This window comes from Dipodomys merriami, unplaced genomic scaffold (assembly GCF_024711535.1).
Source record: "Dipodomys merriami isolate MVZ:Mamm:240054 unplaced genomic scaffold, mDipMer1.0.p SCAF_3, whole genome shotgun sequence".
NCBI classification, from domain to species: domain Eukaryota; kingdom Metazoa; phylum Chordata; class Mammalia; order Rodentia; family Heteromyidae; genus Dipodomys; species Dipodomys merriami.
Window position 1 is genome coordinate 65779708 of NW_027204492.1, and position 27227 is coordinate 65806934.

The window sequence follows — 27227 nt, forward strand, 5'->3', positions numbered from 1 at the left end:
GTTTCATGGACTTTCCTACCCAAGCTGGCTTCAAACTGCGATCCTCAGATCTCAGCTACCTGAGTATCTAGGATTACAGGTGCCCAGTGTCACCACTCTTATTTAACTTAGTGCATGAATTCTTGGCCACAGCATTAAAACAAAAGAAAAAAAATAAAAGAATACGAATGAGAAAGGAAGAACGCAAACTATCCATGTTTTCAGATTATATGATCCTAAATACTACACTTGAAGACTCTTAGATCTGATAAACATTTTCAGTAAGGTAGAAGGATACACAATAAATAACATACAAAAGTAGTATATTTTCTATACAGCAATATCACATTCATTGAAAATTAAGTCAAATAGACACACATGCACACGCACGCACACACACACACACACACACACACACACACACACACACACACACACACACACACACACACACATTCCTAGGCAGAAACATAACCAAATATATTAAAGACCTGTACAATGCAAGTTGTAAAGAACTGAAGAAATATTAGAAGACATTAGTCCAATGTTCATGAACCAGTATAATAAACATTGTTAGAGTGCATATATACTACCAAACTTAATATATAAATTCAATGAAAGCCCATCAAAATTCTAATGACATCCTTCAAAAAATAGAAAAAAGTCCTAAAATTTACATAGAAATACAGATGATCCTAAATAATCAAAGCAATACTGAGCAAAACAGTAACACTAGACTTAGCGCAAACATATTTCTAACTATACTACAGAGTGACAATAAAATTAATAAGCCAAATGTGCATCGATTATTAGATTAACTATTTTTTGATATATTTGATAAATATACTTAATTTAAAAGCATTTTAAAACATGAGGAAAAGGTTTTTCCCTTTAATAAAAAAATTTAAGTGAAAGACATTCCAGAGGATTTAGGGAACTCTAGGGTAGGAATTTTCCTTTAAAAAGAATATGTTTTATACATAAAATTCATGTTGTGTACTCTTAATGATGAAGAAAAATAAGTGGAATCTTTTCTAAAAATGTTACTTGTAACTATCACCAAGTGTCTCACCTATTTTCTTCTAGTACTTTCAGATTTTCATGTCTTAAGGTTTTGATACATTTTGAGTATATTTTTCTACAGAGTTGAGAGTCAGGGATCAAGTTTCAGGTTTTTGCATATGTATACTTAGGGTTCAAAATATCATGTGTTGAAGAGGGCTCTCCTTTCTCCATTGTGTTTTTGTCACCTTTTTCAAAAAGCATGTGGTTACACATGTGCAGGCTGATTTCTGAGTTCTCTGTTCTGTTCCATTTGTCAGTATATATGTTTTTGTGCCAATATCATGCATATTATTTACTATGGCTCTGTAGTATGTTTAGAACTCAGTCATCATGATGCTTCCAGATTTTTTTTCTTTTTCTATAGTACTACTTTGGCAATTTAGGCTGTTTTATGCTACCATACAAGCTTAAGGAGTTTTTTGGCTACTACTACAAAGAGTGTCTTTGTTTTTTTTTATAGGTATTTCATTCAATTTGTAGCTTGGTAGGATAGTATGAATTTTACTGATTCATGAACATGAAAACTTTTTCAATTTGTTAACGTCTTCTTTGATTTTTTTTTCTGTGTTTTGTAACTTTTTGTTGTTGTTGGCCGTGGCACCTGAACTCTGGGCCTGGGTGCTGACCCTCAGGTCTTCAGCTCAAGGCTAGTGCTCTACCACTTAAGCCACAGTGCCACTTCCAGCTTTTTCTGCTTATGTGGTGCTGAGGAATAGAACCCAGGGCCTCATGCATGAGAGGCAAGCACTCTACCACTGAGCCACCTTCCTAGCCCTGTGTTTTATAATTTGCATTGTAGAAGACTATCACTTCCTTAGATGGGCTTATTATTAGGTATCATTTTTGCATATTTTCTTTGGAGATAGTGTCCTTGGTTGGTCTAGAACTCATGAACTCAAACAATCTTCCTACCCCAGCCTGCTGAGTAACTGGATATAACAGTCACATTCTGCTGTTCCAAGATGTTCAGTAAATATTTTTGTTAAGGTCTCTAATCACATGTATACTCTAAAAGTGTTATCATTTTATTTTTGTCAGTCATAGGGCTTGAACTCAGGGCCTGTGAACTGTCCATGAGCATTTTTGCTCATAGCTACCTCTCTACCACTCTGAGCCACAGACCCACTTCCAGTTTTCAGGTGGTTAATTGGAGATAAGAATCTCATGAACTTTCCTGCCAGGGATGGCTTAGAACCATAATCCTCAGATGTCAGCCTCCTGAATAGCTAGGATTATAGGCATGAGCCACCAGCACCTAAGTGTTATTTTCTTCTCTGTCCTATTTAACTTATCTAATCATATTAATTTGCTTATCTTACTCTCCCACAGACTAAAAGCAAGATCCACCTTCGTAATTCTCAAACTGTTTTAGTGTATAACATGAAAAATCACAGTGAAAAAGAGAATGAAGGAAGTAATACATACCTGCTGAACATTGGCTTGAAGGAGATCTCCAAGCCGCTTGACCAGATCAGAGAAGTTAGGCCTCAAAGTGCATTCACTGTGCCAGCAGTCAAGCATAGTCTGGTAGCTATAGGTTGGAAAAATACAAAGCTAGTATCCACTTCTCACTGGTTCCCTAACTTTTCTTTTTCTTTTCAATATTGATGATTGCATTTAGAACCTTGTGTTGGGTAGGCAAATGCTCTACCATGTGAGCCATATACCTTGTCCTTTTTGATTTAGTTTATTTCTCAGAGATAGCCTTGTGCTTTTCCCCAAGCCAGCCTGAAACTGCATATTTCTACCTTAACTCCTATGTAGCTGTTCTTTTAGCCCAGACACGTCTCTAACCACAATTCCCTCATCTGTACCTCCAGCATAGCTAGGATTATAGGCAAACATTAGCACATGAATCCTCAAACTTCATATGGATGATACCTCAGGTCACGCTTCACGATGAATCTAAGTTACATTCTCTGCTTGTGGTCTTACAGTCAAGTTTCTGAAAAGTCTTTGTGGTCCATTCCCACTAATTACCAACATCCTCATCATTCACACTTGCTTCAGCTCCATATTCTTAAATGAATACATCTAAGTGATACTCAATCTACTTGTAACCTCAGATGTTCATAAAACCCTGATGCAATGAAACCAAGCAATTAATTCTGTCACCTAACTCCTTTGAAAGTACAAAAATGGTGTAAACAGTGAAACTGTTGCTTTGAATACTCTTGGGCTTTTGAGGTCTCTCTATGACCTAGAAGCTCACAGAATTTGGTCTACAAATAAATACCATTACACATCCTTGAGGAAATAGTGTCAGATTCCACTCTTTTTAGATACTTTAGTACCAACATTGGAATAATAGTTGCTATTTTCCTATCTTTTTTTTGTTGGTTATGGGGCTTGACCTCTGGACCTGGGCATTGTTCCTGAACTCTTCAGCTCTAGGCTATTGCTCTACCAATTGAGCCACAGCGCCCCTTTTGGTTTTCTGTTGTTGATTGAAGAGTCTCAGGGACATTCCTGCCCAGGCTGGCTTTGAACTGTGATCCTCAGATCTCAGCCTCCTCAGTAGCTAGGATTATAGGCATGTGCCACCAGCACTGGGCAATAATTGGTATTTTCTAAAAGTTATGACCAGTAAACCATCAACCAACTTGAAGATGCCAATTCATGTTCAAATTACTATCCAACAAACTAATTGAAAATCTTTTATTTGCACATTTTGGTGTGGTGATGGCACTTCCAATCTCTTTTTAGTACCTCTTCACATCATGCAAATTTATTCATTAAACAAAATCACAGATTCCAAGAACTTAGCACCAGATTGGCACAATACAGGCTATTTAGTCAGTAGCCTGTGACTTGAAAGGCCCTTGTCAGTGCCCTGGTTACATGTAATATTTAGAGAAATAGTCTTTGTGAATATACATATGAAATATTAATCTTCCATTTAGTAGGCTATTTTAAAATTATGATGATATGCTTTAAGGAAGCAAAAGAAATACATTAATGTATTTGTGGTCTACAATCTGTGATGCTTACTTTGTTCCTTTCATCCCAAATTACTTTACTCTGGTAACCCCTGACTTGAAGGAAAACTTACATTTCAGCAGTGGAATACTCAGGTGATCTCATTCTTGTTCCCTGCTTAAGCTGATGGCAGAAGTCCTCATCTATTTGAACTCCTGGATATGGTGAAGCCCCTGACATGCAATAAAAAAACAAATTTACTTCTGTGGGATAAACAACCTATCAAAACCTTATGAATAGTGACCTCCTAAGAGAAATCAGAGGATGAGCAAACAAATCCAAAATTACATAGAGAAAAGATGGGGAAACTTTTTTCTGCTAAGGTCCATTTGGGTATACAAAATTATCAATATAAGTGAGTGGACTGTAGGCAGGCTACAAGAAACATGTGTCTGTCCTACCAGGTAAATAATTTCCCAGGCCCTATATGAGGAACTGCAACTTAATTACTCCTGAATAGAGTATGAGAGACAAGATTTCCATCCAATTTGCCAGTTCTGGCTGATATCTCACAGTTCAGAACCCTGACCAAAAAAAAAAAAAAAAAACCATCCTGTTACTCATGTCCAAATTGCTTTGATATGGCTGATAAGAAATTTCAATTACTACTAGTGAGCTTCCATTGCTATAGTCTTTTGTTTAATACAAACATTTCTATTATTCAAGTCTCCAAAGATCCTTGTTATATAAAGTTTTTATATAAGGTTTTTATCAAACATCAAGTTCCTGTGACTAAGGCCTCAAGAACAACCAGGGAATAGAATTCTAGTCAGTGGTGAGATCTTCCTCCATTTGGGGGAATGTAGTATTGATAACATGGAAACTAAAAGACAAATGAAGCCTGAGAGTGAGTCTGAAATTGAGGAAATAAAATTTTTTTACAAGATGTTTTATATGTGATTAATGAAAGCACATTATCAAAGAATGAGTATGTTGAACATTTGCTTAAGTTGGGGCATGGATAAGCTAGTATAGCAAAAAGTACATGACTCATCTGATTTTATTCAGTAAATCTTGAAACTGTAAAAACATTTTTCTAGATCTTTGAGATTCAAGATGGTTTCAATAGTGCCAAAGCTTCATTAAAACAAAGATTTGGTTTTCCCATAGAAATAGTATAAATAATTTATATACCACCTAAATTTCCAAAGGTATTTCTACTAGCTAACATTGAAAAATATAAAGTATGTTAGAGAGAAAAAAGGCAAATAAAGATAAAATCAGGAGCAACACTAATTACACATCACAGAGATGGTCAAATCAAATGAACTGGATGATTTTACCTTTCTAGATTTCTGAAAGTCAGACAAACAGTAGAAACCCATTCAGCTAACTAATTCGAGGTTATAGAATAAGATCTGCATATCCTTGGGATTGTCAGTACTTGAAGTCTGAATAGCTCCTATGGAATAAAAATTATTTTCTAAAGTCTGAAAACTGATGTAATTTATATAATACAGGTTCTTTTCAAATTTCCTGAATTCAAAATAATTTTTAGTCATGGGTTTTCCTCAACCAAGATATGCAGAAGGTATAATCTTAAGTGTCTTGGTATTAAAAAATTGTAAAGCTCTTTTCCATAGTTACAGTTTTTAAGTAGAGAGATTAAAATAGTATATAAGGTTTCCTGAGTAAACTTGTTGGAATCTGTGAAACTTACGAAGACAGAATACCCAGTTTCCTATTTGCCCTGTGGAAAAGGTTATGAGTCTCTGCAAGAGGTATACGGAGCATTATCTTTCATATGTACATTGTCTCAATCCAAAGAGCAATAAGACTTCCTTTGTATAGGAACATACTACATATAAAGCCTTGGCCTCATATTCAGGTTAACTGTAGACAGCTGTATGTCTTTGATCTAAATGTTAATCACAGACTTTTCCCCCAAGGATCTATATCCTAGATTATAATGTTGGTTAGGGATTAAAAAAAAAAACTTTAAAAAAATGCCTGGACACCAGTGATTCACGCTTATAATCCTAGCTCTTCAGGAGGTTGAGATCTTAGGGTCTCAAGTTTGAAGCCAGCTCAGGCCGAAAAATCTTTAAGACACTTACCTATTAACCTACAAAAATCCACAAGTGGAAATGTGGCTCAAATGATAAGTGTCAGCTTTGAAAAAGCTCGGGGATAGTACTCAGACCCTGAGTTCAATCCTTAGGAGGTCCAGCACAAAAATAGCTTAAAAATCTATTCAGGGGCTGGGAAGGTGGCTCAGTGGTAGAGCACTTGCCTTACATGCCTGAGGCCCTGGGTTCTATTCCTCAGCACCACATAAGCAAAAAGAAAAAAAGCAGGAAGTGGCGCTGTGGCTCAAGTGGTAGAGCGCTAGCCTTGAGCTGAAGAGCTGAAGGACAGCGCCCAGGCCCAGAGTTCAAGCCCTATGACCAGACCCCCCAAAAAAATCTATTCAGAAGCTAACCACCCTGTACTTTGTTGTGCCTGTACTTTGTCTCCTAGAGGTTTCTACTCCTTATCTTTCCTACAATCCATACCACACACAAACTTTATTTTATCTTTCAAGGTCTAAATTTTACTTGCTTATTCGTTACAGGGAGTTCCTAGATATCTCCTTTCCCACAGAAATAGAAATTCATCTCATTTTTCTGTGGTTTTGTTTGTATTTAGTCCAGACTTTCATTATAGGGCTTATCAACAACAGTTTGGCATGCATTAGGATTAACTAGGTGCTCATCTCTTCTCAAAATACTTGTTAGTCAAGGAGATTAAGGGGAGTGTCATCTAGTAAGTGTCTTCAATGCTAAAGACACCCAACAAATATTTGTAGAATTGGAAATACAATGTGATATACTTCTTACCAATTCCACTTGCACTTACTTCTTTATTCCACTTTAAAAAACAGTGACATGATTTAAGAGGGTTAAACAAATAGAAACCATGGTTGTGTGTGTGCATGTGCATGTACATGCATGCGTGTGCCAGTTCTAGAGCTGGTTTGGGGAAATTGCATGCTATGTTACTTTGACTTTTTTGTGTGTGCTGGTCCTAGGGCTTGAACTCAGGGCCTGAGCTCTGTTCCTTAGCTTTTTTGCTTAATACTGGCACTATACCAGTTGAACCACACCTCCATTTATGGTTTGTTGCAGGTTAATTGGAGCTAAGAGGCTCTCCCACTTTTCTGTCTGGGTTGCTTTTGAAGTTTGATCTTCAGATCTCAGCCTCCTGAGTAGCTAAGATTATGGGTGTGAGCCACAGGCACCAAGCACCTTGACATTTTATGAATCTTTTTGCCATGCATTGTTGTCTATGTATTTAACACATAAGTCATTTTTCCACACTGTATAGGATAATTTCATTGGGAAACACTTTCCCTTGCTAGTGAATAGGAGGGCTCCTGTTGCAAGGATCACGGTAGTTATGCTTCCAGGTTACTCTCCATGAATTTTTACTAGCAGAGGTCAACTTGGCAGAGTCTACATGTTTTTAACAGCCAAAGATGTTTACAAAAAATAGTAAATTGTAAAAGCTGCCAGAGTACTCCCCCTGATTTTTTTCTCTCACTAGGGCTATTGTGACTGAGGTCTTTCTCTTGTGCCATGTCTTGTTGGAAGGTATGCCACTGAAACAGAGGCATTAGGCATAGAGCAGGGTCTGGAATAAAAATATGTACATATAGAAGGAAGGACCATGACTAGAGGGTATAAGGCAAGTTGCCAAGGTTCATGAGTGCCTGCTACTATGTGGGTAATGGTATGTGTGTCAGAACAGTTGAATAGCTATAATGCAGAATTTTGACACATCCAGATACATAATAGTTTTGGGGCCTAGTAGACCTAGCCTATGGAATATGAGCACACAGAAAGTGAAACCTTGGTTCCAAGACCCATGGTACAGACTGGCCTGTTGTATAAAGCATGAGAAGACACATGGTGCAACCATAAAGCCAGGTTCTGAAGTGGACGCATAAAAAGATATTGAGTGGCTTGGAGAGATAAAAGTGTTTTCTCTCATATGTGGAAATTAGACCTAAAACATATAAACAAAAAAGAACATGGGCATTGGTGGATCATGCCTATAATCCTAGCTACTCATGGTTTTGAAGCTAGCCTAGGCAGGCAAATCCATGAGACTCTTACATCCAATAAACTATTCAAAAAGGCTGGAAGTAGAGCTCTGGCTCAAGTGGTAGAGAGGCAGCCTTGAGCAAAAAAAGCTTAGGGGACTACCCAGGCCTTGAGTTCAAGCCCCAGTACCAGGAAAAAAAAACAGAGCTACATATATACATCCAAGATCAAACTGACTAAAGGATAGTGTAGGAGCTTAAGGACAGTACGCAAGCACAGAGTTCAAGCCCCATGACTGGCAAAGAAAAGGTACATTAATTTTTTATTTGTACATTCACTTTGGAAATGAACTATTTCACTATGGTTGTGGTTCAAGTGTTTAGAGAAAGGACACACAAGTCAGTTATTGAGAGTCCAAGGACTGAGGCAAGGCTACCCTGAAGCAGTAGCGGCTTTCATGTTTTAAGCATGGGAGTACAGTTTTGCCAGAGCCACAATTTTGAACATGGGGATGCACAGAGTGGCCAAGTCCATAGAATCTAAGCTGCATTTGCTGTTGGAAGAGGTGGCGCTCCCTGTACCAGAGTGGTATAACAGTGGATTATTCTGAAGCTCTAGCAGCCTCTCCTTTTCTGTGAGAATTGTGCAAAGTTAACTGTTGGTTAGCTTACAATGAAAGATATCATAGTCCTAGCCAAGCATTGGTGGTTCACTCCTGTAATCCTAGATACTCTGGAGGCTAAGATCTGGAGGATCTCTTGTTTGAAGCCAGCCTGGGTAAGAAAGTCTACAAAACTCACTCTCCAAAATAACTAGCAAAAAAAGCCGGGCTGGAGGCATGGCTCAAATATTAAGGATATCAAGTGAGAGCAAGAAAGCTGAATGAGTACAAGGCTCTGAATTCAAGCAAAAAAGGAAACAGAAGGAGGGAGTAAGAAGGTGGGGGAAAGGAGAGAAGGAGAAAGGGAGAGGGAAAGGAAGAATGAGAGATTGTTTTTTAGAGCAGGCCACTGAGAACAAGAGTGGTGATTAATGCCTTTTTTATTCCTAAACCACTTCTGGATTTCTCAGATATTCTAGTCATCTTATCAAACATTTTGTGAAGTTATTCACCATTGTTTTTGTTGCACTGTGTTCTAATTAGATACTTGATCCATTCCAAGGCTTCTTCCATTCTTGGATAGCTATCTCTTTCTTGGGGAATGGGAGAATAAAGGGTCTTATCTTTCGATCATCCTGACTTCTGGAGAATTTTAATTAATCCTAAATTTTGGTAGGGCTGGGATGTAGCTCAGTGGCAAAGCACTTGCCTAGCAAGTGCAACATCCTGGGTTCGATCCCGAGTGCCAAAAAAGAAAAGACAAAAAAAAAATAGTTTAAAAAAAAAAAACTAAATTTTGGTATCGGTGCTGAGGTAAATATATGTACTGAACCATTTTTGCAGGAGCACATATATGGATATAACAATCTTTCTTACAAAGCACATTGGAAGGAACCCTGTCTAAAAACAAAAAAACCTAGTGCTTTGGGATAACACTATTTTTGCGTAGTGTTTAGGTTTGAACTTAGGGTCATGCACTTGCTAGGCAAACACTCTACCACTTAAGTCATATCCCTGCCTTTTTTGGTTTAGTTTGCAAATAGGATCATGCACTTTTTGCTTGGTTTGACCTTGGGTTGTGATCCCTATGGCTCCCCCATCACTGAGATTGCATTTGCCACCACACCTGACATTGTTTAAGATGGAGTCCTACTATCAATTTTTGCCTAGATAGCCTTGAACCACAATCCTATCTCCATCTCCTGTGTAGCTATCTAGGATCACAGGCATGAGCCAATGCACTTGGCCAGTATAAAATTCTTAATTCTGGGATAATTCAAGGACTACAACCACCTCAGTGTCTACGTTACTTCAGTGTTCGTTCTATGAAGGAGAGGATTCATTTAGTATTTTTTTTTGGGGGGGGGGTCTGGTCATGGGGCCTGAACTCTGGGCCTGGGTGCTGCCCCTCAGCTCTTCACCTCAAGGTTAGTGCTCTACCACTTGAGCCGCAGCACCACTTCTGGCTTTTTTCTTTTTGCTTATGTGGTGCTGAGGAATCGAACCCAGGGCCTCAGGCATGCAAGGCAAGTGCTCTACCACTGAGTTACCTTCCCAGCCCGATTCATTTAGTTTTTGACCTTTTAAAATAATATTTTGTTATAATTAAGTAGCTGTACAAAGGAATTACCATTTAACAAATCAGTTTATACATACAATGCATCTTGATCAATATAACTCCTTTCATCAGTCTCCTTCATCCCTCTCAATCCAACCTGTCCCTTTAATTTTCCTAGTTTCATAGGATATACATGAATACTGCATTCTCATCTTCCTCTCTTCATTCATCTACACTGCTCCTCTTAACCTTCTTATACCGTTCAAGTGCTAATTTCCTCGTATTTATTTTGGTGGACCATGAGTTTGTTTTTCTAAGAAATTACAGCATTTGAATTCTTCCCTGAAAATACCATACTTCAGTTAATACATGTGTATACACTTGAATACAACACAGTGTGTATTTACTTGTATATTTAAAAATTAGATCTAGCTGCCACATGTAAGAGGAAACATGCACCCTTGGTCTCTTTTCCAGGTCCATCCATTTTTTTTACAAATGATATAACATGAATTGGAAGAGAGTGGGGGAAGGGGTGACATTGTATAAAAAGAAAATGTACTCTTTACCTAATTTATGTAACTATAACCCTTCTGTGCATTTTTACAATAACAAGAAAAAAGAAAAAATGATGCAATATAATTCTTCCTAATGGATGAATAAAATCCCATCGTTATCTTTTTCTCCACTGAGGACATCTAGGCTGTTTCCATATCTTCAGTATGATAGATAATGCAGAAAAGACACTTAAAGCCCTTGGCTTATATAGGGCTTCCCTAGAGTATTAGTGCTCCCACTTCTCTGTTTTGTTTCTTGGAGTTCAACTGGGAAGGCACTCAGAGGTCAAAATTGCTGAGGTTCCAGAGAACCCAACAGATGTAGCTCATGTTGGTGGCAGATCTTGGTATCATCCACATGATGATGGTTTTACAAGCATATAAATGCAAAAGTTATGGAGGCTTCCACTGAGATTTTGAAGGAAAGCCTGGGAAGCAAGGCTGTATATGGCCATCAGAGTCCCTGTATGCAGCCCACAAGATAGTGATGTATGAAGGTTTGAGAATGAAGCTGAAACTGCACCGGAAATCCCAAGAAATTGAAAATGATAGAAATCTGGAGATACCTGCTAAAGAAGGTTGCAGGCAATGAGTAGAGTCCAGCCATATGGGCTATGACTGACAATGCTGTAGTAGTAAGGTTGCCTAAGCCCTTTGAGGATTACATCATGCTACCATAAGCCCCAGATGCCAGACATCAGGCTACAGAAATGTTTTCCTTGCTGAGTTTGTATCATGATTGGGTCACATCATTCTGTGTAATGTCCCTCTTCTTTCCCTTTTATAACAGGATTTACTCAGTGCCATTATATCTTGGAAGTATGTAACCTTGTTTGTTCTTTTCTTCTTCTTTTTTTTTTTTTTTTGTTAGTCGTGGGGCTTGAACACTGGGCCCAGGTGCTGTCCCTCAGCTCTTCAGCTCAAGGTGAGCACTCTACCACTTCAGCTACAGCACCACATCCAGTTTTCTGGTGGTTTTTATTGGAAATAAGCGTCTCACGGACTTTCCTACCTGGGCTGGCTTTGATCCGTGATCCTCAGATCTCAGCCTCTTGAGTAGCTAGGATTACAGGCGTGAGCCAGCGACACCTGGCATAACCTTTTTTTTTTTTTTTTTTTTTTTAGTTTATTGATATTACAAGTTTACCTTGCATCTCAGAGGAAATTCTGGACTTAAATTTATGAGTAATGCTAGAACTGTTAAGATTACAAGGTAGATTAGATGTATTTTGCATTGTGAGTAGGCCGTAAACCTTTTGGGACTGGGGTACAGTGTTATGGTTTGGTTCTTAACTGTTCCCCAGAAGCTTTACTCAATTGTGCTAGGGAGGTGTCCATTGCTATCACAAAATACCTGAGACAATCAAGTTATAAAAAGAAAAGACTTCTTTTGCTTTATTATTTCAGAACTTGCTTGGCCCCCATCACTTTGAGTTGCAGCTAGACAGATATGGCAGGAAAATTGATATTGCAGGAAAGCTTCTTACATCATAGCTGTCAAGAAACAAAGAAAAGCCAGGAACCAGTGGCTCATGCCTGTAATCCTGGCTACTCAGGAGGCTGGGATTTGATGATCGTGGTTCAAAGCCAGCCCAAGCAGGAATGTCTGTGAGATTTATTTCCAATAAACCACCAGAAAACCGGAAGTGGTGCTGTGGCTCAAGTGGTAAGCACTAGCCTTGAGCTGAAGAGCCGAGGGACAGTGCCCAGGCCCAGAGTTCAAGCCCCATGACAAAAAAAAAAAGGAAAGAAAGAAAGAAAGAAAGAAAGAAAGAAAGAAAGAAAGAAAGAAAGAAAGAAAGAAAGAAAGAAAGAAAGAAAGAAAGAAAGAAAGAAAGAAAGAAAGAAAGAAGGAAAGAAGGAAAGAAAGAAAGAAAGAAGGAAAGAAAGAAAGAAGGAAAGAAAGAAAGAAGGAAAGAAAGAAAGAAGGAAAGAAAGAAGGAAGGAAAGAAAGAAGGAAAGAAAGAAAGAAGGAAAGAAAGAAAGAAAGAAAGAAAGAAAGAAAGAAAGAAAGAAAGAAAGAAGGAAAGAAAGAAAGAAGGAAAGAAAGAAAGAAAGAAAGAAAGAAAAAAAGAAAGAAAGAAAGAAAGAAAGAAAGAAAGAAAGAAAGAAAGAAAGAAAGAAAGAGAGGAAAAGGAGCCAAGGTCCTAATATACCCTTCAAGTGCATTTTCCCCCTGACTTCTTTCCTCCAACTAGTCCCCATCTTAACATTTTTGCCACACCAAATCCCAATAGTCCTATCAGCTGAGAAGATTCATTTACAGGAAAGAACTTTGAATCTAATATATTGATATTTGAGTCCCACATAGCTATATTTTTTGTATGACTTTGGGTATAATATTTCTCTGACCCACAGTTTGTCCGAAAATAAATAATACCTATATTATCTCACAGGAAGCTAGAATAAATGAGATAGTAATATATCTTTACTAATTTTCCAATAATAATGCATATCACTTACATTATTATGTAGTTACTAAAAGTGCTGTATCTCTTGGAAGGAAACTTCTGTGGAAGTCCACTGTCTTACAATTAAATGGTAATATGTGATTTAATTACGTTTAATTGATCTGGTTTCTATGCTTCCAACTATCTCAATTTTTTATGTGTGTGCCAGTCCTGGGGCTTAAACTGAGGCCTGGATGCTGTCTTTGAGCTTCTTTATGCTCAAGGCCAGTTAGCACTCCACCACTTGAACCACAGTGCCACTTCTGAATTTTGGGGGGTGGTTAATTGACGATCAGAGTCTTATGGACTTTCCTGCTTGCGGTAGCTTTGAACTGTGATCTCAGATCTCAACCTTTTGAGTAGTAAGGATTACAGGTGTGAGCAACTAGTGCCCAGCTTATCTCAACTTTTAAAAATATGATCTTCTCATAGAAATAACCATGCAAACCTAAAAACTCTAACTACAAAATATGAGGTGATGACTTTAGACACAGCATGATCAGGGTAATGTTGATATCCCACTGCAAGTAAATATGTCAAGAGAAATTTGGAAGGAAGAAGAGAAGGTGAAATTAAAACATAAGACAGGAGAGGGTAGTTGTGAGAATAATGACATATTTTAAGAGTTACTGGGTCAGAGAAATGTGTAAAGCATTTCACAGACTTTCCTCAAAATGACTAAAACAAATTAATATTCACCTACCCATCTACATTTATTTTATTTATTTTGTGTTACTGAAAGCAGTACAAATTCTGTGGAACCTAGTAAAAAGAAGATGGCATATGGTCAAATTCTAAAACTATATACTCTTTGAAAAGTTACTTAGCCTCTTTTCCATCTCCTTGCCAAGAGCACCCTTCCAAAACAGTTATGTTTGTAAATTGGATTATGTGCCATTGTGGATTTTTCAGCAAGGATACAATATTGAGAGGTCTATTCACAAATTCAAATTTTCTCATACATTGTATCTCATATTGACATTGTCCCAGTGTATCAATTTACACATTTTGTTGTTGTTTTGGCATTACTGAAATTTGAACTTGGGGTTTCATTTGTTAGGGAGGTACTTCATCACATGAGCCACATTTCTAATCCTGTGTTGCTTTAGTTACATTTCATGTAGATGCCCATTTTTTGTCTAGGACTGGTTTAACTCCAAGATTCACTTACCTACTGCTGTAATCAAAAGCAGGAATCACTGTGACGGCCTCTATTTTGGCTTTTTATCACGTATGACTTAGGTAAAAACTGAATTGTGTCTTTTTCATTTTTGTGAAAACATCTTTTCTTTACCTGTCTCTAAAATCATCTGAGACTAGACTGAAGGCAATTCTGTAGGAAGACCAAAGTAATTTCCTTGGGCAAAAAGAATATCTTTCATCATTTCATAACTTAGTGATCCAAACCTTTGAATCTTCTTTTCTATTCAGGAACACAAAACTTTAAGTAAATTGTTTCTGAATTAGCTAGATGCATTCAATTTCCCCAAAAGTCATATATGAATAATTTTAAGAAATTAAAAAATCTCCCTTGTACCATAGAAAGTTTTGGATTTAGAGTCATGGAAGGAGGCTCTTGTGTAACGTCTATAGTACTTCATAGTTTTCTTAAAAGTGTGAGGCCATCTGTAGGCTGTGTTTTTTTCTTTCTCATATATATATATATATATATATATATATATATATATATATATACACATATTATATAAATAATATATTGTAAAGATACTGTACGGAGGAGTTACAGTTACATGAGTAAGGTAATGAGTACATTTCCTATCAAGCATTGTTACAACCTCCTTTGTTTGGTTGTGTGTTTAATGTTTTTCTTCCATTAACAATGTAAGCCAATACCAGTGGCTCATGCCTATAGTCTTAGCTACATAGGAGGCTGAGATCTGAGGAACATGGTTTGAAGCCAGGCACAGAAGGAAAGTCCATGATACTCTTGTCTCCAATAAAGCACCAAAATGCCAGAAGTGGAGTTGAGGCTCAATTGGTAGAGTACTAGCCTTGAATAAAAAAGCTCAGAGGTAGTGCCTAGGCCCTGAGTTCAAGCCCTCCTCACCCTCCAAACAAACAGAATTTTTTACCTAATTCTGTCTATGATCCTTTAAAAATCTGGGACTATGTGCACTGATGACTGGTTTGCAACAGCAGCTGTGACTGACAGGGGAAAAGGAGTGGTCAGAAACATACTCACTTACCCAGAGAAAATATTTCCCAAAGCAAAACTCCAAAGGACCACACATCACTCTGGGTGGTATAAATCTTATCAAAAATAGCTTCAGGAGCCATCCACTTAAGTGGGAGTCTTGCCTAGAAAACCAAAAATAGAGAGAACCATGAGAAGAGAGTCCATAACATTGACAAGGCCCAAGATCCTGGAATTGGTGCTCTGTATCAGAGAAGCTTGAACTTACATCTCCTTTCCAAACATAATCAGGATCATTGTATATGTCCCTGGCCAAACCAAAGTCACAGATCTTCACAACATTGTTATCAGCTAGAAGGATGTTCCGAGCAGCTAAGTCCCGATGGATGCACTAAAGAAAGGGAAAAAAGATACTTCTGAGTGTTGTGAGGCCCTGGGAGGGTGCAGGTTAACAAATTTTCAGCCAAGGGACAGACAACATTTAAGTGTGGAAGATAGAAGCAAAGTGTGGAAAAGGAATGGGAGATCAGAAAATGAATGGAAATGTGGAAAAAGTATACAACTCCAAATGAAAACTGCCTTACGTTAATATTTACCAAGATATAGATGATTGATCCATTCTAAAATTTGACTGGGGGGGGGGGTAAAACCTCTACCACACTTGCATGATATCTCCCATTTAGCTACCTCCTATATGCTTTGATCTTGGATCCTGGGTAAATATATTATCTGAAATTTGAACATAAATGTATCCTCTCATGCTGTATTATATGATTAGTATCCTCGGTTACAAATATATTTTCTTTCATTACACAACTGCAATGATCTCTCAGTTGTTTTCTCTGCTTCTACTCTAGCCCCATGGACTATTCACCCTGACAATCAAAAGTAAATTCCTAAAGTATCAACCTGAACCTGAGCATGTGGTATTTCTGGCTAACATTTTTTCTGTGGCAACTGGAAATCATGAAACTTTGGCATTGTGCTCAGACTTTGCCAACATTTTGTCCACCTGCATCTCCTCCATTCAACTCCAGGAATCCTACACATCTTAAAATTTGCATGCCTTAGCTGGGCACCAGTGGCTCATGTCTATAATCTTAGCCAATCAGGAGGCTGAGATCTGAGGATCATGGTTCAAAGCCAGCCTGGACAGGAAAGTCTGTGAGACTCTTATCTCCAATTAACTACCAAAAAAATTCTGGAAGTGGTACTGGGATTCAAGTGGAAGAAGAGTTCTAACATTGAACAAAAAGCTCAGGGACAGTGCCTAGGCTGTAAGTTTAAGTCCCAGGACCAGCACAAAAATTGTCTTTATTATAATGTTCAAATATAATTTTATCTAAGAAACCTTCATAAATTCTCCAGGATTCCCCTTATATAGTTCGAAAACATTCATTTCATGTATCTGTTATAGGCTATAGCCTCTTGTGCTCAGTGTAATATTTTTCTTATTCACTAGACTCTGAGGAGAAAATTTGAATCTTTCCTATCTGTATCTCTAGTACTTACACAAAGAATATTCTATGTAATCAAGATACATTTGCTGAATGACTTTTCTTTCAATATACACTAATCACCACAACTCAGTAATGGGATTTAAATATTAAAACCATTGATTTGATTTGAGTCTGAAAAGTAAATTCCAACAATAGAAGACATTCAAGGTGAGTAGCTGTCTGTAAGGTAAATGCACATAAAATTTGCAAAGAACAACTAGAAAGGGAAAGAGATGGATAATGGTATAAAATATGGGGTAGGAATGCAGAAAAAAGTACTAGCTATCACAGACATCACGGTGATGGAAATTCACCAGCCTTGCTTTGCTAGTCAGTGGAAGTGAAAGAAGAATATGAATACTCACTTTTCTGGAAGCGAGGAACTCCATGCCCTTGGCTACTTGGAAGCTATAGCAGATCAGATCCTCCAAAGTGAGAGGGCACTTGTAGAGATCATCTGTGTCTAAAGAAGAACAAATATTGAAGAAGAAGGTCAAGAGTAATGCCTCATAAACCTGGACAGCTAAAGACACCTGATTTCCACAAAATCTTGGAGAATGGAGGCAATTTTTTGACAGGAAGCTTTGTTTTTAAGATATTATGTATGTTTTTAAAGTGATAATTATATACTTATAGGTATCAAGAACATTTACAAGGTTATCTCAAGAAAAAGTTAATAGCTCATACCTTGATTTTTCTGTGGTTACTGCATATTGCTTCCAGAAAGGATACATAGTTTATCAAGATTTCCTTGGCTTTTTGGGGTAGGAAACAGAAGATGGTGCTCATTTTGTTGGGCTTTGACTTAATCTTTCTAAAAATTGTACTATTTGGGTGCTTCATAAAGTCTATTATAATTCAGTTAATTCATTTATAACTGTTTGCATACCACCCAATATGTTTAATTATAGATTTATGGGCACATTTTATCTACCACTAAATGAGAAAAACCATGCAACCTTTGTTTCTCTAAGTCTGGCTTACTTTGCTTAATGTAATTCTTTCCAAGTCTTTCCATTTCCTTATGATTGGTACAATATCATTCTTTCTAATGGATGAGTAAAATTCCATTGTGCATTTAAACCACATTTTCTTTATTCGTCCAGAGGAGTAAAAAATGAAGGGGATAGTGGGGGATAATGCAGTCAAGAATTCATTCCCCATCATCCTCATTAGAGCTAATGAGATTCAGGCATCAACCCTGAAGATTTGTCTTGTTTTGCCTGAGGTCTCTGCCTACCTATGTCCTCCAATGCTGCTTCTGATCTTTCCTGGGTGGTTATACTCTTTCCCAGGTGCCAGTGGCTCATGCCTGTAATTAGCTACTGATGAAGCTAAGATTTGAGGATTGTGGTTCAAAGCCAGCCTGGGCAGAAAAGGCCATAAGAATATTATCTCCAATTAACCACTAGAAAACTGGAAGTGGTGTTGTGGCTCAAAGTTGTAGAGTGCTAGCTTTGAGCAAAAAAGCTCAGGGACAGCACCCAGGCCCTGACTTCAAGCCCCATGACTACTCCCCCCAAAAATAATTTATTGTATATACCACAAAATTGAGAAATTCAAGGGAAGGGCTGGGATGAAGGGGGATGAGACTGTTGAAGTAAGTAACCCAGATCAAGATGCATTGTATTCATATTCTGCTTTATTAAATGACACTTCTCTTGTACAACTACTTAAAGATATTTTTTAAATGAATATGGTTTTTGGAAGCCAGAGTTTTAGTGTTTTTTTAATGTCCATGATTCATGGTGACAACAGACTTTAAAATACTGCAATAACATGTGTGGCCGGCATTGATCTGTTCCACGCAATGTATCTTTCCCTCCTCTTTTTCTCAATAGATGTAAAGTTCACAGAAATTACTTCTGAACTTCCTAAGGTGCATGCACTAGGGTAGTTGCATTAAATGCACCAGAGTAGAATATCCATTAAAAAGACAGTGAACAAAGTTCTTTACTTTCTTTCATATGAAGAAAACAGAAACGTAGAGAAGATATGTGACTTACCAAATGGAACATAGTAAAACAAGCAATAAAATACAAATGTAATGAATTATCAAGACAGTGGAAGGCCCCTCATGCTTGCAAAAAAGTAGATACCATCTATCATGGACATTTTGTAACCAAAAGGACTCTAAAATGACATAAGCAGAGCAAGGAGTGCAACCACCCAGGGAAGATCAGAAGCAACATTGGAGGACATAGGTAGGCAGAGCCCTCAGGCAAAACAAGACAAATCCTCAGGGTTGATGCCTGAATCTCATAGCTCTAATGAGGATGATGGGGAAAGATTGGAAGAAGTAGGAAGCCTGAGTTCAGTTTCTACTTCTTTTACTAATTACGTGTGTTGAACAAGCAATCACCTTTGACTAGACCAAATACTGATTCCATATATACTGTGTACATTGCTGGATAACAATAACCCTAGGATAGAGCATAAAGTTTTCTGGAGAAATTTGGCAATAAAAAATGCCAGAGAAGTTCTGCAAAATGGAATTGAGTGTAGGGTTCTACAACATCTGTACTGTCCCCTGCCTCAAACTCTTGAGAAGAAGGGCCCACTTGTACATACCTACTTGGTGGATGGATGTGGCCCCCACAAGGTGGTGGTTACTTCCTTCTTCCTCATCAGATTCACTGTAACTCTTGTCCTCAATGAAACCTGAGCTGGTAGAACTTCCTGTACTAGCCATGCTCTGCAGACGGTACTTAGTCAGCTGTGTAAGATCATTGTCCAAATCATGAATAGTCTTCATCTTTTTTTCCATATTGAGCTGAGACTGGTAATTTAAATGGATTCTCAAAATTAAAACAGACATTAAAAATCACCTATTCCACCTTACTTTACATTTCCATTAGAGAAACTAAGGCACAAAAAGATATAAGGCAGTAGCTAAACTCTACATAGCTTGAGTCTAAGTGGATAGTAATGAATACCAACCCAAAGCTCTTTTCCCCATGCCTTAATACCAATTAATTCATCTTTAATAGATAAAATACCTAGAGCTAGCCACTTTGGGGAAGCATTTTGCCCCAGAAGTTAGCAGAACTTCCGAGGGCCAGAATATCCTATGGAATATGTAATCCAATGGATACCAAATTATAATATTCTTGAGCTCTATGCTCAAAAGGACTTTTCTGGAGCACAGATAATAGAATGGAGCCTCATGATGTTTTAGACCTACTACTTCCTTTCCTGTTGCTAAAAATTAGTCTATAGGAGGACCTTGTATCTTAAAATAATACATGGCTAGCTAAGTTCAACACTGACTCAGATAACTGGAGACAAATATTTTTTTCTTCATTTATAACCTAATTTCAGATACTTTCCAAGATAAAGCATGTTTTATGTGATGCAATTCTTTTGCAGTACTCAAGTGGAGTCAATTAATTTTTCCACCAAGGAGTAAGGAGTATAGCAGGCAACATGGACATAAAAGGGAAATGGTAAAAGACTTGAGTTCCTCATCATTTCCTAGAAGTAAAAATTATCTAACCTGAATAACCTCATCCTGGAGCTCAAGGTTAAATCAGATAGCTTGGACTCATGGCTACAGAAGACTAAGGAAATGGTGGAGTCTTGCATTACCTAACCACTCTGGGCTTCAGAGTGTAATTGAGGCCAACACAAAGCAAAGATATTTCATTCAATGATAAACTGCCTGCTTCAGAGCTCACTGGATTAAAATCTCTATTGAATGTATAAATGTACATCCTACAGTCTTTAACCAATATCATCACTCACCACTGCTATCCTATACCGTTCCTATTCTCCCTTTATTTCTAATTACCAATAGAAAATCTACAGAAAGGACTCCAAAATTGGGAATGAGTATAGAGTTCTTTTGGGGAACTTACCTTGGAAGCAATAAAATCTCCTCTCTTTCCTCTCAGGAAGTTGGCCAGATTTCCATATTTGCAGAATTCTACTATGATCATCAAAGGACCTACCAAAAAAGGTTCATGAACTATGATGCGATATAGCAAACTCTTTGACTATCCTTTTTTTGGTGACCTTATGATTAGGGATGTCTTACAATATCTTGAAATAGCTCTAGTCATAAATAACTTGACTATAACTAATGTTAAAAAGAATGGTGATTGTCTTTTGAAAAAACAGACTGGTAAAGAAGGAGGAGAAAGGTTAGCAAAAGTAGTTTGAAGACTGTCAAAGTAAGGTCAACGAACCTCCTGAGCTTGACTCTGAAGTATACTGGGATGTGTAACATGGAAGAAACTATAATCAACAGGGAGAAATAAAGAATTCCAGGCCAAGAATTGTAATCCTAACTACTTAGGAGGCTGAGATCTGAGGATCTGAGGATCTGAGGATCACAGGTCAACACCATAAGTGGAGCTATGGCTCAAAGTGGTAGAACAATAGCCTTGAGAAAAAGCTCAGGTACTGTACTCATGCCCTGAGTTCAAGCCCCAGGACTGACCCCCCCCATACACACAAAAAAAGGGAAGAAGGATTCCTAAGAGAAATACAAATGAAAGCAACTCATGGAAATGAACCCAGCATTGCAGAAGATACTTTCAAAGAATTCAATACACAATTCAGGAAGATAATTATAATCATTACAATCATTAGAGCTCAAGAAAGAATAAATCTAATGAGAAGAACAGATAAACAAGTGAGAATTGGGAAAGAATCAAATATTTTCAGCTATGTAATCCAACAACCATCTGAGTAAGAGAGAAAGAGAAGAACAAAGAGTACTAAATAGGCTGGAGGAGAATAATAAAGGTATGGAAATTAGCACAAAAATCAAAATAATAACCTAAGTGAAAATAGTGTCAACTCTCTACTCATACTGGCTGAATGGATTGAAAAACAAAATCCCATTATATGGTGTCCATAAGAAACACAATTTGCTTATAAAGACTACATAGACATTAAATACAAAAAGAGAATAACTTGTTTCTTGCCAAACAATAAATAAATCTAGAAATCAGAAACTCAAAATTACAGAAAGTATATTAAATGGGCAAAATGAACATTATGCTTTATTTTGATCATTGGGTCACTGAAGAAATCAGAGAAAATTAAAATGTCTTAGAATAAAATATAAATGAGAATATAAATTTCCAAAACTCGTGTGATACAGCAATTCAAAGAGGGAGATTTGTAGCTATGAGCACAAAATAATAACCTAATAATTCATCTTAATGTCTTAGAAGATCAAAAATAAAGCAAAACTAAAATTAATGGAATAGAAGAAATAATAAAGCTCAGTTTTAAAGTTTATCAACTGGAAATCAAAAGAACAATTCACAAAATCAATAAAATAAAAGAGTTCTTTGAAAACCTAAGTAAGGGGGCTGGGAAGGTGGCTCAGTGATAGAATGCTTGCCTTGCATGCATGAGGCCCTGGGTTCAATTCCTCAGCACCACATACACAGAAAAAGCTGGAAGTGGCACTGTGGCTCAAGTGGTAGAGCACTAACTTCGAGCTGAAGAGCTGAGGGACAGCACCCAGGCCCAAAGTTCAGGCCCCATGACCGACAAGAAAGAAAGAAAGAAAGAAAGAAAGAAAGAAAGAAAGAAAGAAAGAAAGAAAGAAAGAAAGAAAGAAAGAAAGAAAGAAAGAAAGAAAGAAAGAAAGAAAGAAAGAAAGAAAGGAAGGAAGGAAGGAAGGAAGGAAGGAAGGAAGGAAAGAAAGAGAGAGAAGGGAGGGAGGGAGGGAGGGAAGGAGGGAAGAAGGGAGGGAGAGAAAGAGGGCGAGGGAGGGAAAGACTTTAAAATAGTTGAATAAAAGGATAGTGAAGTGCCATAAAGTAGAAGGAAAGAAAGAAAGAAAGAAAAAAAGAAAGAAAGAAAGAAAGAAAGAAAGAAAGAAAGAAAGAAAGAAAGAAAGAAAGAAAGAAAGAAAAAAAGAAAGAAAGAAAGAAAGAAAGAAAGAGAAAGAAAGAAAGAAAGAAAGAAAGAAAGAAAGAAAGAAAGAAAGAAAGAAAGAAAGAAAGAAAGAAAGGAAGGAAGGAAGGAAAGAAAGAGAGAGAGAGAGAGAGAGAGAGAGAGAGAGAGAGAGAGAGAGAGAGAGAGAGAGAGAGAGAGAGAGAAAGGTTATTTTGTGCTGGGAAGGTGGCTCAAGTGGTAGAGCGCTAGCCTTGAGCTGAAAAGCTGAGGAACAGCGCCCAGGCCCAGAGTACAGGCCTCATGACCGGACCCCCCCCCCCCGCCCCCAAAAAAAGTTAAAAAAAAAGGAAAAAAGGTTATTTAGAATAGTTGAATAAAAGATACTGAAGTACTATATATTAGAAAAATGAAAGCCTTTGTTTCAAGTGCAGATAAAGGGTTTAAAACTGTTAATAGACATGGAGTAGAAAATGATTGTAGAATAAAGAGGTGAAATCTTCAGGCTACTGAGCTACAGAATCTCCTGCACTGACTAGATTGCTATATTTTGGAGCCCAAAATGTATTCTTCACAACTCATGTGCTCAAGTTCTCATAGGCTATTGAGCTGTCAGAAATCACAGATATAAGCCCAATCCCTTTGTAATAGTCTTCCTTTGAGTTAGTGGCAAAGAACATAGGCATTGGAAATCGTGTACAGTGAAAGAAAAATTTCAGTTAAAAGAATCTCATATGCAGTACAGGAAGGCTTATCTACATCAGTATCTACCTTTCTCCTAGAAACATGACCCTTAAGAAGCAGTTCTGGATAGCTATGGAAAAGTTACCTCCAGGCTTAGTGCAAGCACCAAGTAAGTTGACCACATTGAGGTGATGACCAATGTGAATGAGGATCTTCAATTCTGACATCAAAGCTTTGCACTCACTGGATGTTGCACAATCTATTTGAAATAAGCACAGTCATTTAACAATAGAATTTTTGTCCCTAGAAGTAAGTAAAGCAGAGAAAATCTTGCATACTGGTAAGGAATTCTAGGAGAGAGGTCTAGAATACAATCACTCATTTATTGCTTGTCTTTTCCAAATACTATTATAAATAAATACATAAAGAAAACATTCACATGCACTTATTTACTTATTCTCTAAGCTGTATGTACTTTCAGTAAACCTTCCATGTTCTTGTTTTGAAATGAGCACTCATAGCTATTCCTCCTTGTGATAAACTTTTTCTTCATTACTTATCTGGAAGAGGTAATCAATAACTTCCCTCAGATTGGTTTAAGAGATAGTTTACATGGATTGAATAGTTTTAGAACATATAAACACTCATTTACCTGTTCAAGACTGGAAGCATACTACTGCTTTTTGCATCCCCGAACATCAGAGAATATAGTTGTAATTCTAAGATTATTTTATTTCACTTAATTTCTACTAAGCCAAAGAAGGGCCCTGTAGAAATTTTGGTAGTTACATCATGCTGTTGATTCATATCGACCTTACAATGAACTACAATTGTGAAAACTTCACTTCTACACTCAGGTTGTACCAAAAAGAATAATAATAAATGGGCTGTCATGTAAGGTCCCTTGATGATTCACTTCAATTTTCAATGCTAATGTTTCCATGAACACATAGATTGAAACAGGGTGAAAGTTGGATGTAGTTACATCTTTCTACTACTTTTAATTTGTGTCATTTTTAGTCCAGATTTCCACCTGCCCTGAGAATATCTACAGATATGCCGTCATAGCCTCCCAAGGTATAGAAATATTACCTTTAAGCATTTTCACTGCCACTGTTTTACAAGTTGATGCTCTGTCAATGCCAAAGGCACAAGCTTCCATCACTTTACCAAAGGCACCATGACCAAGAATTTTACCTGTGGTGGTAAAAAGTGAAAATTAGCAGTAGTGAAAAGACACCAAAGAGAAGGAGAAATTTGGCTTTGGTAACAGATAACAGAACTTCTAAGACAAGCATTTATATGGAGATTTTCATACCATCCTGTAGGAAATACTAATGCAATTAAATTTGCATTCTTTTCATGGTAAATTTTTTTTGGGGGTGGTCAGTCATGGATCTTGAACTCTACCAGTTGAGCCACAGTGCCACTTCTGGCCTTTTCTGTTTATATGGTGTTGGGGAATCAAACCCAGGGCCTCATGCATGTGAGGCAAGTACTCTACCACTGAGCCACCTTCCCAGCTCTGTAAATGTTTTCTTTTAGCAGTAAATTTTTTCTTCAAAACATTTGTTAATTCTCTACCTTTTATTATTCAAGACATTATTATATTGTTTAAATCATTTTTTTGTCTACTTTACTAAGCTGTAAAGTCAGTGAAGCCTGTCTTCTTTATCACTGTATTCCTAACATCTACAATAATGTTAGTACATGATTGATGTCTAATAAATAAATGTAGAATAAGAGAATGAAAGGCTATCACATAGCAGCTGTGTAAAGAACTACTTGGGTTGATGAAGGACTCACTTGTTACTAGAACTCTGGATATATTTCTATAACATTCATTGTCAAAGAGACTTATAAACTAATCTAACATTTTTGAGCATTTTAAAGCTGTAAAAAGATTTCCAAATGTTATTTCACTGCATTCTCACTAAAGTTATATGAATCAATATTAATATCTTCTTTTTATAGATGAGAAAAATAAAACTCAGAAAGCATGTTGCCTATCCTAAGTTTACCCATCTTGTATATCTAAAAATTCCAATTCTAATGTTATGTGTATAATACATCTCTGCTACCATAATATATTATAGCAGAATTAAGTTACTTTAATGAGCTGATGGAATGAGTCAGAATCAATTTTTGAAGGATAGTCAAATCCTTAAAATAACAAGGGAACACCTTATTGAAGAATGAAACATTAGCCAGGCATTGGTGGCTCATGCCTATAATCCTAGCTACTCAGGAGGCTGAGACCTGAGGAAAGTCCATGAGATTCTTATCTCCAATAAACCACCAGAAAACCAGAAATTGTGCGGTGGCTCAAGTAGTAGAGCACTTGCTTTGAGCTGAAGAGTTCAGGGACAGTGTCCAGGCCCAGAGTTCAAGCCCCACGACCACACACACACACACACACACACACACACACACACACACACACACACACACACACACACGAATGAAACATTGTTCTATGCTAAGAAAATGGCATTCCTATTCTATTTTCTATTGCCACTGTGTATGTGAGAGACAGAGAGAGAGAGAGGCAGAGAGAAAGAGAGAGACAGACAGGGAGGAAGAAGGAAGAGAGATGGTACTTGGCTTGAACACAGGGCAGCCTGAGCACTGTCCCTTAGCTTTTTCAATCAAGGCTGACACTGGACCACTCAAGCCACAGCTCCACTTCTGGCTATTTACTGGTTAACTGGAGATAAGAGTCTCATGGATCTGTTTGCTGGGCCGGCTTGAAACTGTGATCCCCAGATCTCAGTCTTCTGAGTAGGTACAATTACAGCCAAGAGGTACTAGTGCCTGGTTCAATTGCCATCTTTGTGATCCATCCCACTTTGTCTAAAGCCATCAGCACTACATAAATAACCCAGATGCATCTTAGATTGCAATTAGTTTATTTCTTCCACAGTAATGTTATAAGTCTATTGAGAAAAGAATATTGAGAGATATTGGTGCTCACCCAGCTGTAACCGATCTCTTGGAAATTCCCATTTACTGTCATCGTAGGGAAGCCTGTCACATTGTTGGTCAAGAGGCATCTCTTCAGGATCCATTATGATGGAGAGGTAGCCAGTTTTTATTTCTGACACATTAGGCTGCAAAAAATGGGGGAGTGGGGAACATTACTATGTTTTCTTGCTTTTCTGATGGGTTATAAGGGCTCTTGAATTTCCTATTTTAAATTTTGGGCTAGCTCAGAAACTCAAAAAGACATTTAAGCAAGTAAAAATAATAAAGAGCACTGTACTACACAAACATAACAACTTAGGATAATAGGCCAATACTCATGTAGAAATATTTAAATTTTAAAAAATAAGGACTACTGTTAGTTACAATTACAAATTAGAGAACTTAAGGGCTATGTCCTTCCCCCAAAGCAACTAATAAGGTGGCAGAAATGGGCATCATCAACATTTGAAGAGCACTTGGATCTGTTAAAAATTAAAATAACAAGAGAAGACCTTATTAAAGAAAAAAGCAGCTGCTTTATGGTAAGAGTGTGCCGTAACATTTTAAATGTGCATCTCCAATATCTGGTATTAGCAGCATACATAAAGATAGCAACTCCTGGGGGTATGATTCCTAATGTCAAAAGAAGCAATACAACATTTACTTTAAAGTTAGGTCCATAGGTTTTAAGCTATCTAGAAGATCCCTCAAGGACCAGTAGTACAAGGAGTTCTCTTTATTTAATCAAACTCAGGGCATAAGCAGAAAATGATTGCATTCACAGGCAAGATTGCTGAAAGCATTTGTAGGTAAAGCTATTGGCCAAAACACTCTGCAAAAAGGTAAACAACTTTG

General features: G+C 37.4%; 1 protein-coding gene across 3 annotated transcripts in view; it reads right to left on the reverse strand.

Moving 5' to 3' along the window:
• Positions 1 to 27227, reverse strand: part of LOC138840241 (vascular endothelial growth factor receptor kdr-like) — a 176562-nt gene that overhangs the window by 20907 nt on the left and 128428 nt on the right. For all 3 annotated transcript variants that reach the window (XM_070040193.1, XM_070040194.1, XM_070040196.1), the window contains 10 exons: positions 26383 to 26518; positions 24501 to 24605; positions 23554 to 23667; positions 20726 to 20814; positions 19440 to 19647; positions 17234 to 17331; positions 15638 to 15760; positions 15422 to 15533; positions 4097 to 4196; positions 2470 to 2575 (listed from right to left, as the gene is read on the reverse strand). In XM_070040193.1, the coding sequence (XP_069896294.1) occupies positions 2470 to 2575; positions 4097 to 4196; positions 15422 to 15533; positions 15638 to 15760; positions 17234 to 17331; positions 19440 to 19647; positions 20726 to 20814; positions 23554 to 23667; positions 24501 to 24605; positions 26383 to 26518 (1191 nt within the window). The remainder of the gene's footprint in view (positions 1 to 2469; positions 2576 to 4096; positions 4197 to 15421; positions 15534 to 15637; positions 15761 to 17233; positions 17332 to 19439; positions 19648 to 20725; positions 20815 to 23553; positions 23668 to 24500; positions 24606 to 26382; positions 26519 to 27227) is intronic.